Source organism: Carcharhinus amblyrhynchos, chromosome 23 (assembly GCF_965287045.1).
Source record: "Carcharhinus amblyrhynchos chromosome 23, sCarAmb.v2.hapA, whole genome shotgun sequence".
In the NCBI taxonomy this organism is placed as follows: Eukaryota; Metazoa; Chordata; class Chondrichthyes; order Carcharhiniformes; family Carcharhinidae; genus Carcharhinus; species Carcharhinus amblyrhynchos.
This window is the reverse complement of record NC_137346.1, coordinates 20,696,614-20,713,584: the sequence shown is the minus strand read 5'-3', so window position 1 is coordinate 20,713,584 and position 16,971 is coordinate 20,696,614. Positions and strand designations below refer to the sequence as shown.

At 49.9% G+C, this 16,971-nt stretch overlaps 1 protein-coding gene across 1 annotated transcript in view; it reads right to left on the bottom strand.

The window, feature by feature from the left end:
• The window catches only part of acaca (acetyl-CoA carboxylase alpha), a 274,803-nt gene extending 266,049 nt beyond the window's left edge, over positions 1–8,754 (bottom strand). Inside the window, exons 1-2 of the mRNA XM_080210370.1 lie at positions 8,663–8,754; positions 5,960–6,213 (exon numbers count right to left, since the gene is read on the bottom strand). Coding sequence (XP_080066496.1) covers positions 5,960–6,192 — 233 coding nt within the window. The 5' untranslated portion in view covers positions 6,193–6,213; positions 8,663–8,754. The remainder of the gene's footprint in view (positions 1–5,959; positions 6,214–8,662) is intronic.
• Positions 8,755–16,971: the final 8,217 nt, after the last annotated feature.

Here is a 16,971-nt window from a genome sequence, read left to right as displayed (position 1 = left end):
AGTGCTAATCACTGTGCCACCCTGTTCATGTAGACTAGACTAGACCAGACCCTCCTTTCAATACCTTACTTAAAAAAGGCCCTCCCTCAGAGTCCACTATTTCAGTGAAGTACAAGAATGTTTGCCTAGATTGTGTGTTTGAACAGGCAATTTCTGATGACAAATAAGTATCTACAAGAGGAGATGCAAATATAATGCACAAATAGTCAGGCTTTTTAAAGAAGGATGTTTAAAATTCTTCCTGCCATGTACCAATATGTTGGGCAGATTGTTATCACAAGAGAGTCAAGGATTTTGGGACAGTGGTTTGGCAAGCAAGAACATAGACAATCTTATTGAATGGTGGATTAGGCTCAAGGGCCAAATGGCCTACTACAATTTCTTTTTCTTCTTATGAAGATATAGATAAAATCCAAGAATTTTGTACAAAAACTCTATATTGCTGCATTGATTCAAGTTGCACTCGAGTCCAAAGATCATCTACACCTCACACAAACTTCAGCCAAACTCTGTACAAATAAACATTGCTTACAACACAGCCCAGGTGAAACCATTACGTCATTTACATAAAATAATGATTCTACAGGATGTTCTGTCACTGACTTCTGAAAAATCTAGCATAGAAAATAAAGAGAAGCATCACAACGGATAATTCCTGGATGCCAAATGATCAATTAACCAGCTATGTAAATAAACACATGTATGAAATATTCAGATTACTGCTTTGATGTTGGCTCAGTGCACAAAGAGACAATGTAACACACCCATTTAAACTAGTGATTCAAGGGGCAAGACTTAATTTCTTGCCTGTGCTGAGTTAGCTGATCTCAGCCAGTTGGGCAAGTAAGTAAAGTCACCATAGTCCCAGATGACCATAGGCTGACTGGTACTGATTTAACCTGAGATTCATCAAGTGGGACTTCATGAGTAACTAAGCCTGTATGGGAATTGAACCTATGCTGTTGGTGTCACTCTGTATCACTAACCAGCTGCTCAGCCAACTGAGCTAAACTGACCCCAACAGATGTGGTACATTTGTTGCCCTCAGTGACCCGGTGAGGGGAATTGACAGAAGCAAAGGAAAAATATAATTATTTCCATGTTTAAACATGAAGCAGTCATTAAATGAAGATGCAACAAGTTACAATCTTGCATGTCATTTCCATACGGTATCTTTGTGTAGACTGTTTTGGTGTATTGATGATACAAACATTTCAAAACAGCTCTGTTGAGCCACCATTTTAAAAGCAAATATTTATATAAACTCCAAATGCAATACATACATAGTAACTGTGTACATAATGTTCACTGAACCACAGATACCATCAATGTAAATAATTGACTGCAAGAAAGAGGGCTGGCCACTCAAAGACAGACTTGGATTTGACAGTGCCTTTCATGTGCTCGGGACGTCAAAACTGCTTCAAAGCCCATGCACATTTCTGAAGCAAAGACAAATGACGACCAAAGTTTTACCAACAGCAAAATAGATAAATGACCAGTTAAACTGTCGGCTGTTGCTCTTTTCAATAGTGCTATAGGATCTTGTGCACACTAATACAGAAATGGGGCTTGGCTTTATTATATCAGGGTTGACATCTCTGGCACCGCAGTCCCTCTTTACTATTTTGTTGAAGTATTAAACTAGATTATGTGCTCAAATTTGTAATTTAGCTTGAACCCCAAATGTTCTGACTCAAAGGGGTCCAATCTGAGACTCCATAGGATGGTGTACTATGGTGCTATGTCATTTATTTACCAAGGATCCAAGTTAACAGAAGTTATTACTGCTCTTCCACTAGTGACAGATAAGCACAAAAGTCATTTGCCAATATTTTTTGGGAAAAATTCAAACCAAGTGAATCACATGCAGAGATGATTTTACATCATCCTCAAGTGGATTAACTGGATAGCTGGATACATCAAAGCCCACTACTACAGGAAGTTTTTCATTCTTCTGCATCTCAAGTTTACAGAGAGAAAAAAAAATCAAGGCTCTCATAAGTGTCTCAGGAAGAGAAAGTCAATTCAAATTTCCTTTATAAATCTCATGCGATTGTTAATGAAATACAGTTCAGCAAATATCTCAAGAGCACGAGTGTAGGATTTAAATTCCCAAACCTAGACATGTGTGGAATCCAATCCAACATATTCCTGTCCACCCAAGCATCGAGTGCCAGTTCTTCATGGTTTATATTTATTTAATAGAGTAAAGGCTAAATACATGTCAAGGCTAACCACATCATATTTTGAAAAAGGTGAAGTTTACAATTCAGCTTTCAATTCCAGCAGAAAATCATCTTCATTATTAAAAGAGCCAATTTTCATTCCCACAGCTAAATCCATTCATGGCCTCGCCCCTCTATTTCTGGCCTTTTTCAGCATTATAACCCTTCAAGAGTCCTCTCATCTCTAGTGCATTCTCCACTCCTTTCACCTCAACATCAACAGCTAAGACTTCAACTACCTCAACTCTACACTCTGGAATTTCCTCCCTAAACCTCACCACCTTTAAGAGTTTACTTGAGATCCATTTCTTCACCCTAGCTCTTAGCTATGCACTTAATTTCACTTTGTCTTAGAGTTATTTCTATAAAGTGTCTTGAGTGGCAAGTCAGTGAACCAATGGATCTCAAAAACACGCGGAACCATTTACAGAGATAGAACGTAAATTTGCATCCACAATTTTCCACGTCAAGTTCCTGTTGTTAGTTCGCTGTGAAAAGAATATGCCATGGCAAGGCTAGGTGTTCTAGCCAAGGAAGGGGCTCAAGTGAGTCCAGGATACCCACTTACTACTTGTAACAAAACAGCCAAATGGATCATGTCTGCATCAAAATTTCAGACGTAAAACAGAGTAAAACATATTTAGAATTGTGAGTTATAACTGCAAATTAAAATTATAAAAGAATAATGCAGAACATAAATTATAGATAGGGTTCAAAACATGAAGCAGGCAATGGTACAAATCTAAATTGTGGTCAGAGAAAAGCAAGTGTAAATCCAACACTGCTGTTTTTGTTACTGGGCTGCAGATACAGCACACATTAAGTGCTGAAAAATTCCAAATTATACATTTGGATATACTGTTAACAGCCCTAAAACAGGAGACCTGCATCTTCTCTGCAATAACTAAATAACCCTGCAAGAAAGGGAAACATTTACACTGATCTTTGCACTGGAGCAGAGTTGAGATTATAAGAACATAAGAAATAGGAGCAGGAGTAGGCCATCTAGCCCTTCGAGCCTGCCCCGCCATTCAATAAGATCATGGCTGATCTGTCGTGGCTCAGTTCCACATTCCCGCCCTCTCCCCATAACCCTTAATCCCCTCACTTATCAAAAACCCAGCAACCCGCGTCTAAAAAATATTTAGCGAGGCAGCCTCCACCACCTCAACGGGCAGACAATTCCAGAGATTCACCACCCTTTGAGTGAAGAAGTTCCTCCTCAACTCCGTTCTAAACCGCCCCCCCTTTATCTTGAGGCTGTGCCCCCTAGTCCTACTGTCCTTTCTGAGCGGGAAGAGTCTCTCCACCTCTATCCTATCCATCCCATTCATCATCTTATACGTCTCAATGAGATCTCCCCTCATTCTTCTAAACTCTAACGAGTACAAGCCCAGTTTATTCAGCCTCTCCTCATAGCTCAACCCCCTCAACTCCGGTATCAGCCTAGTAAACCTCCTCTGCACTCCCTCCAAGGCCAAAATATCCTTGCGCAAGTACGGCGACCAAAACTGCACACAGTACTCCAGCTGCGGCCTCACCAATGCGGCCCTATACAGCCGCAGCAAGACCTCCCTACTTTTATATTCAATCCCCCTCGCTACGAAGGCCAGCATCCCATTCGTCTTCCTGACCACCTGCTGCACCTGCAGGCTGGGTTTTTGCGACTCATGCACAAGGACCCCGAGGTCCCTCTGCACCGTCGCCTGCTGCAGTTTTTCGCCCCGTAAGTAATAGTCCTTCCTACCATTATTCCTACCAAAGTGGACCACCTCGCACTTGCCAACATTAAATTCCATTTGCCAGTTCCTGGCCCATTCGCCCAGCCTATCTAGATCCTTCTGCAGACTCTCCACACCCTCCGCGCAATTTGCCGTTCCACCAATCTTGGTGTCATCAGCAAATTTCGACACCATACGCTCGGTTCCCTCCTCCAGATCATCTATATAAATGGTAAATAGCTGAGGCCCCAGCACCGACCCCTGGGGCACTCCACTAGTCACCAACCGCCAATCCGAATAGCACCCATTGACCCCCACTCTCTGCCTCCTATTTGACAACCAATCCTCTATCCACGCTAACACCCTACCCCCAACTCCATGCCCCCTTACCTTCTGCAATAACCTCTTGTGAGATACCTTGTCAAACGCCTTCTGAAAATCAAGAAAGACCACATCCACCGGCTCTCCTCTATCTACCACCCTAGACACATCCTCATAGAACTCCAATAAATTTGTCAGACACGACTTCCCCTTAACGAAACTGTGCTGCGTCTGCTCTATCAAGCAATTCCCCTCAAGATGCCAGCTGATATGCCGAGCAACCACCATGATAACACTGACTTCAATCAAAAGGAAGTTTAGGCCTGGGGTTTCACAATGTCTTAACGTTAAACACAACTAATTAGCTTGAAAAAAATTAATTATTCCTAAGTAAAGAAATGCAGCATAATTGATGCAAGATAAAAAGATCCCTGCAAACATTTCCTGGATCACTCCCAAGAAACACAGTAAAATGTCACAATGTATAACTTTAATTACAGAGAGTTTAGATACTGAACATTTATTCCTATCTATTTCATGTTTCCAGTAATTTTGCTTCCTGCTACACACACCACACTCCCAACATTGCACCTCCCCACTGCCTTGCTAACTTGTCTCCCTTCGTTCTGAATACAGTGAAACTCTTAAACCAGTTCAAGGATGGCCACAAGCTCTGGTATTTTATTCAACTGGTATGGCAAATGAATATCAGCAGTCATTTTGGTGGTTTCAAGCTAAACCCAACCAAAATTTACTTTATATTTATACATGTGCATGCAATTAAGCATATACTTAACATTAGGTTTTGTACCACCACCCACGCTGAGGTCAGCTAACTCAGCACGGATCAGTGTCAGCAGCTGTAACAGCCCAACTACTCCAGTGAGATAAACTGGAATGTCAAGGAAAAGTCCTGAAATCAGATGGAAGCAGACAAAGCAGCTCATCCAAAATTCTGCTGCCAGTTAACTTCACGTACAATGTCACATGGATAATGCCAACTTGGAAGGTAGGCTGGTAAGCATATCAAGGAAAGTTTAAAGTTTATTAGTGTCACAAGTAGACTTATATTAACACGGCAATGAAGTTACTGTGAAAATCCCTAGTCGCCACACACTGACACAGTGTTTAGAAATGCATCTAACCAGAACATCTTTCTGAATGTGGGAGGAAACTCATGCAGATACCGGGAGAACATGCAGATTCCACACAGATAGTCGCCCAAGCTGGGAACCAAACACGGGTTCCTGGCGCTGTGAGGTAGCAATGCTAACCCCTGTACCACCACGCTGTCAAGCGGATGCCTTTCACAAGAGATGGAGAAAGAAGAAAACTGTTGAGGAGAAATTATGGAAACAAAGAAATGTTGTCAGATCCCAAGAGATTAGAATGAAAGAGAAATGCTGTATTTCACTGTAAGTTCTTTTCTTTAAAGAAAACCGCAGTATTAATGAGTTTGCCTGATGCTGCAGTGGGTAAAGACATTTATCGTTCCTCACCTAATTTTTGGGGAGGCGGGGGGGAATAAGGAGACAAGCTTTTAACTCCCAAAACCACGATTACCATAGCTGACTGCCAGCATAGGCAAAGATAGACGAGGCACAGTGATGCAATACCATGTCTAAGATCAAAATGGAGCAAGACATCTTCTCACATAAACAGCAAGATTAATACTCAGTCTAACATTACCTCATCTGTAGAGAAATACCATCATGGCTCAGGCCCAGGTCAGACAAGCTGTCAGAGTTTACAGATGAGGGTGACAGTGATCGCTCCTTGTCTTCCAAAATATCTGATTTGCTGCTGTTCATTCCTATCTCATCCTCCGAGTTGTCCTCCGACACAGAGCCAATAATGAATTTGGAATGCTGGCCGATTGGCTGCAGCTCAGGAAGCTTGGCTGCTGGATCCTGATTTGACATCACTGCTCCAGACAATCAGCACTGCAGAGAAAGTAACCACAGCTGAATCAAAAAGAGAAATAAAATATGGGGCAACCCACGAGACTGATGGTCAATTTATTGCCAAATGAGACTTGAGCAAGAATCTTTGGCCATGGTCCTATCTTTCCATTGCTCTGCCCTTCTGCGATTCAGATTTGCCAGAATGTACAGAGTGTGCAATTCTGTAACTTCCACTAATCAGCCATGGATCTTCTGCTAGAACAAAAAAAACTTGGATTTTTACAGCATCTTTAACGTAGAGAAGCATCTCAAAGCAAAAATGGACAAAAACAGACAAAGAAGAAGATAGGAGGAGTGAACAAAGGGATTTCTGAAAGAGGTGCATGTCTAAAGCAAGTTTTCGAGAAAGGAAAAGAAAGAGCTTGGGGAAAAGTTTGAGTGCAGTATGCAGTCAGCTGGAGGCACATCCAACAATAGTGGGATGAAGAGAGGAGCACTGCAAGCAAGGCCAGTGGAAAGTGAATAGTTTGGGGGTGGGATTGGTGGGGGGGAATATCAATTAAGTTAAGGAGAAAAACAATAGCTAACTGACCTACTGCCTTGGAAGAGGCACGGGACAAAAAAATCTTTTTCCACTCCATCCAACATCCTGTAACTCTGCTAAAACTTATATGTTGTCTGGCTGCTCTCTCTCCCCTCATCAGCAACCTACTGAAACTCACAGCTTATACTTACACAGAAAAGATTGGTACATATTATTTGGAAGTGTTACTCTTGGCAAAATTCACCGGTCGCTGAATACTGACAGTGAAGCTTTCAATCAGATCTCTCCCTTTGCAGCTCAGCAGCTGTTTCTCTTGCACACAAAGTTACCCTGGGGACTGCGTTAAAGGTGCCATACAAGTGCAAGTTGTTCTTGCCAAGTCAACTCGTTGCCTCAAAGTTTGATGGACATTTGGAAATGTGTTTGCGCCAGACTTAATTCTTCAAATCCATGAATCACACAGGCATGGGAGGTTTTTAGTCTGTACTTAGTCTGATAGACGTTAAACAAGTGGGGAGATCACAAATACCCAATTCCTCTGGGTTATTTTAGCACATACTCCACTAACTGTTATACTGTTCTCCCTACAGGAAGTCTACCTGAAAGGCTGCATGGACGAAGTTTAAAAATGCATACTGTGGTTATATTCCAAGGTAGGGAATCAATGCTTTAAGAGATGGAGTACTGTACAGGAAATAGAAGGATTAAAAACAAGAATGAGAAAAACAATTATATGTCAGTTACTGCTACCAAGGAAAGAGACACATGTTGGAAACTTTTACTGCCCAGGCAGCAGAAAGTTCTCCCAAGGTTATATTATAAAACACATTATGTATAATTACACAATTTTTAAAAACTGGTAGTCTCAACATGGTCACAACTCATTCAATTCATGACCTCAGGTTGTGTGCACATTATGTGGTTTCACTTTACTGACGGCCATGGGGGAATTATAAATTTTGTTGGCACAATCCCACCTGGGAATAAGGTGCAAGGCTTCCTGGGAATAATACAGCCCAGCAAACACATCCAGCATCACAGAAACTAGAAGTAGCAGTAGGCCACTTGGCCCTTCAAGCCTGCTCCACTGTTCATTTTGATTATGAATGATCAAGTTCAATATCCTGATCCCTCCCATATCCCAAGAATTATACCTAATTGCTTCTTGAAATCAGACAATGTTTTAGCCTCAACTACTTTCTGTGGTAGTGAAGTCCACACATTCAACACCCTCTGGGTGAAGAAATTTCTCCTTTCCTCTCGGTCCAAAAAGGATTACCCCTTATCCTCAAACCATGATCCCCAGTTCTGGACTCCCCCTCCCCTCCTCAAACCATCAGGAACATTCTTTCTGAATCCACCCTGTTGAACATCCTGCAAAAGGTGAAGCAGCTTCTTTGAATGCAATTATGACAACACCCTCAGTGGCTAAGTTGCAACCATGCAACCTATTGTGTCTGGGCCAGAGATAGGTAACGCCTTGAGAATCCACCAACGCTCATTAGCTGTATAGCAGCTCCCACGTGTCTTGGTGAAGGTGAACCATTTTCAGTGCTACAATGGTGGCTAAACTGACCCGAGTAACCCGGGCAGAGGGTCCTCGGGTTAGATAACTGTGGAGGGGAGGGGAGGGGAGAATGTGAACAAACAGCCTTCTCAGCTCCAGAACCAGGAAGCTAACTGTTCTCAGAGGGCCTCCCTCACCGTACGTTCCAGGTAAAGCCTGGCTAGGCTCCGGGAGCTGGGTGCTACTGAGCGCCATCCAGGAGCAGCGCCAGCATCCCAAACACCTCCAGGCCCCTGGCACATCCCAATCACCCAAGCCAGGGCATCGCCATAGCCTGCTTATAGACCGCCCTCCCCTCAGTCCCCACACCGACCCCAAGTGGCTTTCGGATGCTACAAGCGATCTCCACGGCAGCAGATGCCGGAGCTTTCACTCACCCGGCTGAGGATTATATTTCCCGGCCTCTGATCCTTGTTGCCTGTCCTGCTGAGGGGGGGGGGGAAATATGCACAAGCGCGGCCGTTCCTCCGGTGACAGCGACGGCGGCAGCAGCCCGTGGCGTGATTGGAGGTTACTGCCGGTCATTGGCCCCTGAACCCGCTCCGCGCACCCCTCCCATTGGCCGCCGCTGGATTCCACCCGGCAGCCGCGCGCAGAGGCGCGACCAATGGGGAGCGAGCCGGCTGAAGACGGTGCTGACGTTACAATCGAACCATAGGGGTTGGGCGGGGCGGGATGGAGAGGGAGAAGCAGATAGGGATGGGGATGGAGAGAGAGATGGAGGGGGGAGATGGAGGGGGGAGATGGAGGGGGGGAGATGGAGGGATGGAGGGGGGAGATGGAGGGATGGAGGGGGGGAGATGGAGGGGGGGAGATGGAGGGGGGGAGATGGAGGGGGGGGGAGGGGGGGAGATGGAGGGGGGGGGAGGGGGGAGATGGGGGGGAGGGGGGGAGATGGAGGGGGGAGATGGAGGGATGGAGGGGGGGAGATGGAGGGGGGAGGGGGGGAGATGGAGGGGGGGGAGGGGGAGATGGAGGGGGGGAGGGGGGGAGGGGGGAGATGGAGGGGGGGGAGGGGGGAGATGGAGGGGGGGAGGGGGGGAGATGGAGGGGGGGAGGGGGGAGAGGGAGGGGGAGACGGAGGGGGGGAGAGGGAGGGGGAGACGGAGGGGGGAGAGGGAGGGGAGACGGAGGGGGGAGAGGGAGGGGGAGACGGAGGGGGGGAGAGGGAGGGGGAGACGGAGGGGGGGAGAGGGAGGGGGGAGACGGAGGGGGGAGACGGAGGGGGGGAGAGGGAGGGGGAGACGGAGGGGGGGAGAGGGAGGGGGAGACGGAGGGGGGGAGAGGGAGGGGGAGACGGAGGGGGGGAGAGGGAGGGGGAGACGGAGGGGGGAGAGGGAGGGGGAGACGGAGGGGGGGAGAGGGAGGGGGAGACGGAGGGGGGGAGAGGGAGGGGGAGACGGAGGGGGGGAGAGGGAGGGGGAGACGGAGGGGGGAGGGGGAGACGGAGGGGGGGAGGGGAGACGGAGGGGGAGAGGGAGGGGGAGAGGGAGGGGGAGACGGAGGGAGAGACGGAGGGGGGAGAGGGGGGGAGAGACGGAGGGGGGAGAGACGGAGGGGGGAGAGGGGGGGAGAGACGGAGGGGGAGAGGGGGGGAGAGACGGAGGGGGGGAGAGACGGAGGGGGGAGAGGGGGGGAGAGACGGAGGGGGGAGAGGGGGGGAGAGACGGAGGGGGGAGAGGGGGGGAGAGACGGAGGGGGGGAGAGACGGAGGGGGGAGAGGGAGGGAGAGACGGAGGGGGGGAGAGGGAGGGAGAGACGGAGGGGGGAGAGGGAGGGAGAGACGGAGGGGGGGAGAGGGAGGGAGAGACGGAGGGGGGGAGAGGGAGGGAGAGACGGAGGGGGAGGGAGGGAGAGACGGAGGGGGGCGGGAGGGAGAGACGGAGGAGGGAGGGAGAGACGGACGGGAGGGAGGGAGAGACGGAGGAGGGAGGGAGAGACGGACGGAGGGAGGGAGAGACGGACGGAGGGAGGGAGGGAGAGACGGAGTGGGGAGGGAGGGAGGGAGGGAGAGACGGAGGGGGGAGGGAGAGACGGAGGGGGGAGGGAGAGACGGAGGGGGGAGGGAGGGAGGGAGAGACGGAGGGGGGAGGGAGGGAGGGAGAGACGGAGGGGGGAGGGAGGGAGGGAGGGAGAGACGGAGGTGGGAGGGAGAGAGGGGGAGGGAGAGACGGAGGGGGGAGGGAGAGACGGAGGGAGGGAGGGAGAGACGGAGGGGGGAGGGAGGGAGGGAGAGACGGAGGGGGGAGGGAGGGAGGGAGAGACGGAGGGGGGAGGGAGGGAGGGAGAGACGGAGGGGGGAGGGAGGGAGAGACGGAGAGGGGGGAGGGAGGGAGAGACGGAGGGGGGAGAGATGGGAGGGGAGGGATGGAGGGGGAGGGATGGAGGGAGGGGAGGGATGGAGGGGGAGGGATGGAGGGAGGGGAGGGATGGAGGGGGAGGGTGGGAGGGATGGATGGAGAGGGCGGGAGGGATGGGGGAGGGAGGACGGAGAGGGAGGGATGGGGGGTAGGGAGGACGGAGAGGGAGGGATGGGGGGTAGGGAGGACGGAGAGGGAGGGATGGGGGGTAGGGAGGACGGAGAGGGAGGGATGGGGGGTAGGGAGGACGGAGAGGGAGGATGGGGGGTAGGGAGGACGGAGAGGGAGGGATGGGGGGTAGGGAGGACGGAGAGGGATGGAGGGAGGACGGGGAGGGATGGAGGGAGGACGGGGAGGGAGGGATGGAGGGAGGACGGAGAGGGAGGGAGGGATGGAGGGAGGACGGAGAGGGAGGGAGGGATGGAGGGAGGACGGAGAGGGAGGGAGGGATGGGGGGTAGGGAGGACGGAGAGGGATGGAGGGAGGACGGGGAGGGATGGAGGGAGGACGGGGAGGGAGGGATGGAGGGAGGACGGAGAGGGAGGGAGGGATGGAGGGAGGACGGAGAGGGATGGAGGGAGGACGGAGAGGGAGGGATGGAGGGAGGACGGAGAGGGAGGGAGGGATGGAGGGAGGACGGAGAGGGAGGGATGGAGAGGGATGGAGGGAGGACAGGGAGGGAGGGATGGAGAGGGAGGGAGGGAGGACGGAGAGGGATGGAGGGAGGACGGAGAGGGATGGAGGGAGGACAGGGAGGGAGGGATGGAGAGAGAGGGAGGGAGGACGGAGAGAGAGGGAGGGAGGACGGAGAGGGATGGAGGGAGGACGGAGAGGGATGGAGGGAGGACGGGGAGGGAGGGATGGAGGGAGGACGGGGAGGGAGGGATGGAGGGAGGACGGAGAGGGTGGGAGGGATGGAGGGAGGACGGAGAGGGTGGGAGGGAGGACGGAGAGGGAGGGAGGGATGGAGGGTGGATGGAGAGGGAGGGAGGGATGGAGAGGGAGGGAGGGATGGAGGGAGGACGGAGAGGGAGGGAAGGATGGAGGGAGGACGGAGAGGGATGGAGGGAGGACAGAGAGGGAGGGAGGGATGGAGGGAGGACGGAGAGGGAGGGAGGGATGGAGGGAGGACGGAGAGGGAGGGAGGGATGGAGGGAGGACGGAGAGGGAGGGAGGGAGGATGGAGAGGGAGGAAGGATGGAGAGGGAGGGATGGAGGGCGGATGGAGATGGAGGATGGGGAGGGATGGAGGGAGAGGGAGGATGGAGAGGGAGGGATGGAGAGGGAGGACAGGGAGGGAGGGATGGAGAGGGAGGACAGGGAGGGAGGGATGGAGAGGGAGGACAGGGAGGGAGGGATGGAGAGGGAGGACAGGGAGGGAGGGATGGAGAGGGAGGACAGGGAGGGAGGGATGGAGAGGGAGGACAGGGAGGGAGGGATGGAGAGGGAGGACAGGGAGGGAGGGATGGAGAGGGAGGACGGGGAGGGAGGGATGGAGGGAGGGAGAGAGAGAAGGGAGGGGAGGGTTGGAGGGAGGGATGGAGGGAGCATGGAGAGGGATGGAGGGAGGACGGAGAGGGATGGAGGGAGGACGGAGAGGGAGGGATGGAGGGAGGACGGAGAGGGAGGGATGGAGGGAGGACGGAGAGGGAGGGATGGAGGGAGGATGGAGAGGGAGGGATGGAGGGAGGACGGAGAGGGAGGGAGGGGAGAGGGAGGGAGGATGGAGATGGAGGGAGGATGGATGGAGGGAGGATGGATGGGAGGAGGATGGAGAGAGAGGGAGGATGGAGAGGGAGGGATGGAGGGAGTATAGGGGGAGGGTGGAGAGGGAGGGAGGATGGAGAGGGAGGGATGGAGGGAGGATGGAGAGGGAGGGATGGAGGGAGGATGGAGAGGGAGGGCTGGAGGGAGGATTGAGAAGGAGGGAGGGAGGGTGGATGGAGAGGGAGGAGGATGGAGAGGGAGGGGGGATGGAGGGAGGATGGAGATGGAGGGAGGGATGGAGGGAAGATGGGGAGGGATGGAGGGAGGATGGGGAGGGAGGATGGGGAGGGAGGATGGGAGAGGGAGGGAGGGATGGGGAGGATGGGATGGGATGGGGGGGAGGATGGGATGGGATGGGGGGAGGATGGGATGGGGGAGGAGGGATGGGGGATGGGGAGGAGGGATGGGATAGGAGGGAAGATGGGAGAGGGAGAGACGGACTGGGGGGAAGGGAGGAATGGGATGAGGGCTGGTTAAGGGAGGGAAGGATCAGAGAGGGATGGATGTGATGGAGAAGGGATGGGAGGGAGTGATAGGAGTGGGAGGATGGGTGGGAGGATGAGAGGGAGGGAGTGATGGGAGTGGGAGCAAAGGGAGAGGGAGGGATGGAGGTATGGGAGAGAGGGATGGGGTGAGGGTGGAATAAGAGCAGGAGGGAGAGATGAGAGAGGGACGGATGAGAGCCTGAGAGATGGGAGAGGCAGGGAGGAAGGGATGGGAGAGGGGATCAATTAGAGAGAGGGGGGGAGTAATGGGAGAGGGAGAGATGTAGACAAGAGGAAGGGAAGGATGGAGGGATGGAGAGGGAGGGACGAGGAAGGGTTGGGGGAGAGGGAGGGATGGAGAGAGGGAGGGATGAGGTGAGAGGAGAGGTGGGGGACAGAAAGGGATGGAGAGAGGGAAGAGGGACAGATGGAGCAGAAGGAAGAGGGAGGATGGGAGAGAGGATTATATCACAGTTTGGTATGGCTCCTGCCCTGACCAAGACTGCAAGAAAATACAAAGGGTTGTGAATGTAGCTCAGACGCAAACCAGCCTCCCATCCATTGATTCTGTCTATATTTCCCGCTGTCTCGGAAAAACAGCAAGCCAAATCAATACTCTGATCCACCTTCTTCCATCATGAAAAAGACAAAAAAGCAGGGGTAGGCCATCTGATCCCTCTAGCCTGCTCCGCAATTCAGAAAGATCATGGCTGATCTTTTCATGGACTCAGCTCTGCTTACCAACCCGCTCACCATAAACCTTAATTCCTTTACTGTTCAAAAATTTATCTTTCCTTGCCTTAAAAACATTCAATGAGATAGCCTCAACTGCTTTATTAGGCAGGGAATTCCATAGGTTCACAATCCTTTGGGTGAATAAGTTCCTCCTCAACTCAGTCCTAAATCAGCTCCCTCTTATTTTGAGGTCATGCCCCCTAGTTCTAGTTTCATCTGCTAGTGGAAACAATCTCCCTGCTTCTATCTTACCTATTCCCTTCACAATTTTATATATTTCTATAAGATCTCCCCTCATTCTGAATTCCAATGAGTTTGGTCTCAGTCTCATAAGCCAACCCTCTCAACTCCAGAATCAAACTTAGTGAATTTCCTCTGCGCCCCCTCCAGTGCCAGTATATTCTTGCACAAGTAAGGAGGCCAAAACTGTACACAGTACTCTAGGTGTGGCCTTACCAGCAACTTTTCCAGTTGCAACATAACCTTGCTGTTTTTAAACTCCATCCCTAAGGACAAAATTCTATTTGCCTTGTTAATTACCTGCTGCACCTGCTAACCAAATTTTTGTTATTCATGCATAAGGACACCTAGATCCCTCTGCACAGCAGCATGCTGCAATTTTTCACCGTTTAAATAACCGTCCATTTTGCTGCTTTTCCTACCAAAATGGATGACCTCACATTTACCAACATTATATTTCATCTGCCAGACCCTTGCCTGCTCACTTAGATTATCTATATCCCTTTGCAGACTTTCAGCTTCCTCTATACACTTTGCTCTGCCACTCAGTGTCATCTGCGAATTTTGACATGCTATACTTGGTCCCCAACTCCAAATCATCTATGTAAATCCAAAACAATTGCAATCCAAACATTGATCCCTAAGGTACACCACTAGTCACTGATTGCCAACCAGAAAAACACTCATTTATCCCCACTGTTTGTTTTCTGTTACTTAACCAATCCTCTATCCATGCTAATGCATTACCCGTAACACCATGCACCTTTATCTTACGCAGCAGCCTTTGGTGTGGCACCTTGTCAAATGTCTTCTGGAAATTCAGATATACCACATCCACATGTTCCCCATTGTCCAGTGCTCATGTAATGTTCCCAAAGAATTCCACCAAATTAATCAATCGTGATTTGCCCTTCATGAACCCATGCTGAGTCTTCCCAATGGGACAATTTATATCCAGATCTCTCTCAATTTCTTCCTTGATGATAGATTCAAGCATTTTTCCTACTACAGAAGTTAAGCTAACTGGCCTACAGTTACCCGCCTTTGGTCTACTTCCTTTTTTAAACAGTGGCATCACATTTGCTGTTTTCCAATCTGCGGGAACTGCCCAGTGTCCAGCGAATTTTGCTAAATTACCATGACTGCATTTGCTATTTGCCCCGCCATCTCGTTTAGTACCCTGGGATGCATTCCATCAGGACCAGGAGACTTGTCTACCTTTAGCCCCATTAGTTTGCCCAACACTATCATGATAATAATAGTTTCTACGTCCTCACCTGCCATAGCCCTCTTTGTCATCAATTTTTGGCATGTTATTTGTGTCTTCCTCTGTGAAGACCAACACAAAATACCTGTTAAATGTCTCAGCCATTTCCTCATTTCCCATTATAAAAATTTCCCTTCTCTAAAGGACCAATGTTTACTTTAGTCACTCTTGCTCTTATATATTTTTAGAAACTGAGGACATGTACCAACCAACTCAAAAACAGCTTCTTCCCTGCTGCTTGCCTGCTTTTGAATGGGCCTACCTTACATTAACCTGATCTTTCTCTATACCCTAGCTATAACTGTAACATTACATTCTGCACCCTATCCTTTCCTTCTTGCCTATGTACTCTGAATGGTGTGATTTGATTGTATAGCATGCAAGGAACAATATTTTTCATGGTATACCAATACATGTGACAATAATAAATCAAATCAAAGAGGGGGTGGTGCAGGTAATCAAGTTGGGAGAGGGAATAATGTGGGAGAAGAGGTATGTGAGAGGTAGAGGGAATAATCAGAGAGAAGGGGGAGATGACATAGGGAGTGATTGGAAGAGAACAATAAGAAGGGGAATGGGGATTAGACAGGAGGGGGGGCAATGAATGGGACTACAGGGAGAATGAGAGAGGGAACAGGAGTGGGAGGAGAACATTGGGGGGAAAGTGAACAGGAAAGGAAGGATGGGATGGGAAAGGGACTGGGGAAGTGTGTGGGGAATGGGAGCAAGAGAGTGGGCAGAATGGGTGAGAGAGATTGGGGAGGAGGGAAAATGAGAGACAGGAGGAAATGAGAAAGGGAGGAAATGGAAGGAGTATGGGGTGAGCAAGGAGAGGCTCAGAGGGGGAGAGAGGGTTGAGTAGGACAGAGAATGACAGTAGCTGGGAAAGAGAGAAAGAGAATTATGGAATGTGGGAATGAGAAAGAATGAGGGAGCAAGAAAGAGTGGGATTGTGTGAGAGCAAGATTGAGTGGGAGTGGGAAGAGAGTGTAGGAATGGGTGAGAGAGGTTGGGAGCAATAGGGAAACTATGATTGGGAGGGAGAATGGGGATTTTAGAGATAAATTGGGAATGCAGTTAGAGACTGGGAATGTAAGAGGAAGAGGATCTGGGAACAAGAGATAAAAGAACCTGGGAGAGAGAGCAAAGGAATGGGAATGAGGATAAACAGAGAACAACACAGAGTTCTGCTGATGTTTATAATGTGCCTCGTCACAATAAAGGAACACTTAATATATTGGCACAATTGCTTATGCATGACAGTAGTGCTTGACATGTTGCACAATTGTCAAATAATAGGGTATTTGGTAAAGTAGTCGCTGTTGACAATGAAATCAATGATACAGACACGAAAGGAGTTGGATACAATTTTGGACCAAGTTTGGGTTGGATTTCATGTGGAATCAGTGGTGCTTTGTGCTGACTTGGTATATGTGCTAACATGCCTCACGTATCTTGATGATGATTACAATATCATTGTTCATACCCGGCAAATAGATTGTCTTTCTTACACATCTTTTTGTCTGATCTATGCCCATGTGTGAGTGATGAAGTTGTTGAAGAGTGTCAGGTCACTAAGATTCCAATATGATGACCAGCCTATTTTTAAAAATGACTCTGGAGAGATACCTAGCTTGTCCCAGTAAGGCCAAAATGGTCTTGTGTTTGTGGACATGTTGAATTGAATCTTTCAATAGTGGTTTTGCACTGCTCCAGTTTCTTCCCACAGTCCAAAAAAATGTGCTGGGTCGGTGCAGTGGCCATGCTAAATTCTCCCTCAGTGTACCTGAGCGAAAGCCGGAGTGTGGCGACTAAGGAATTTTCACAGTAGC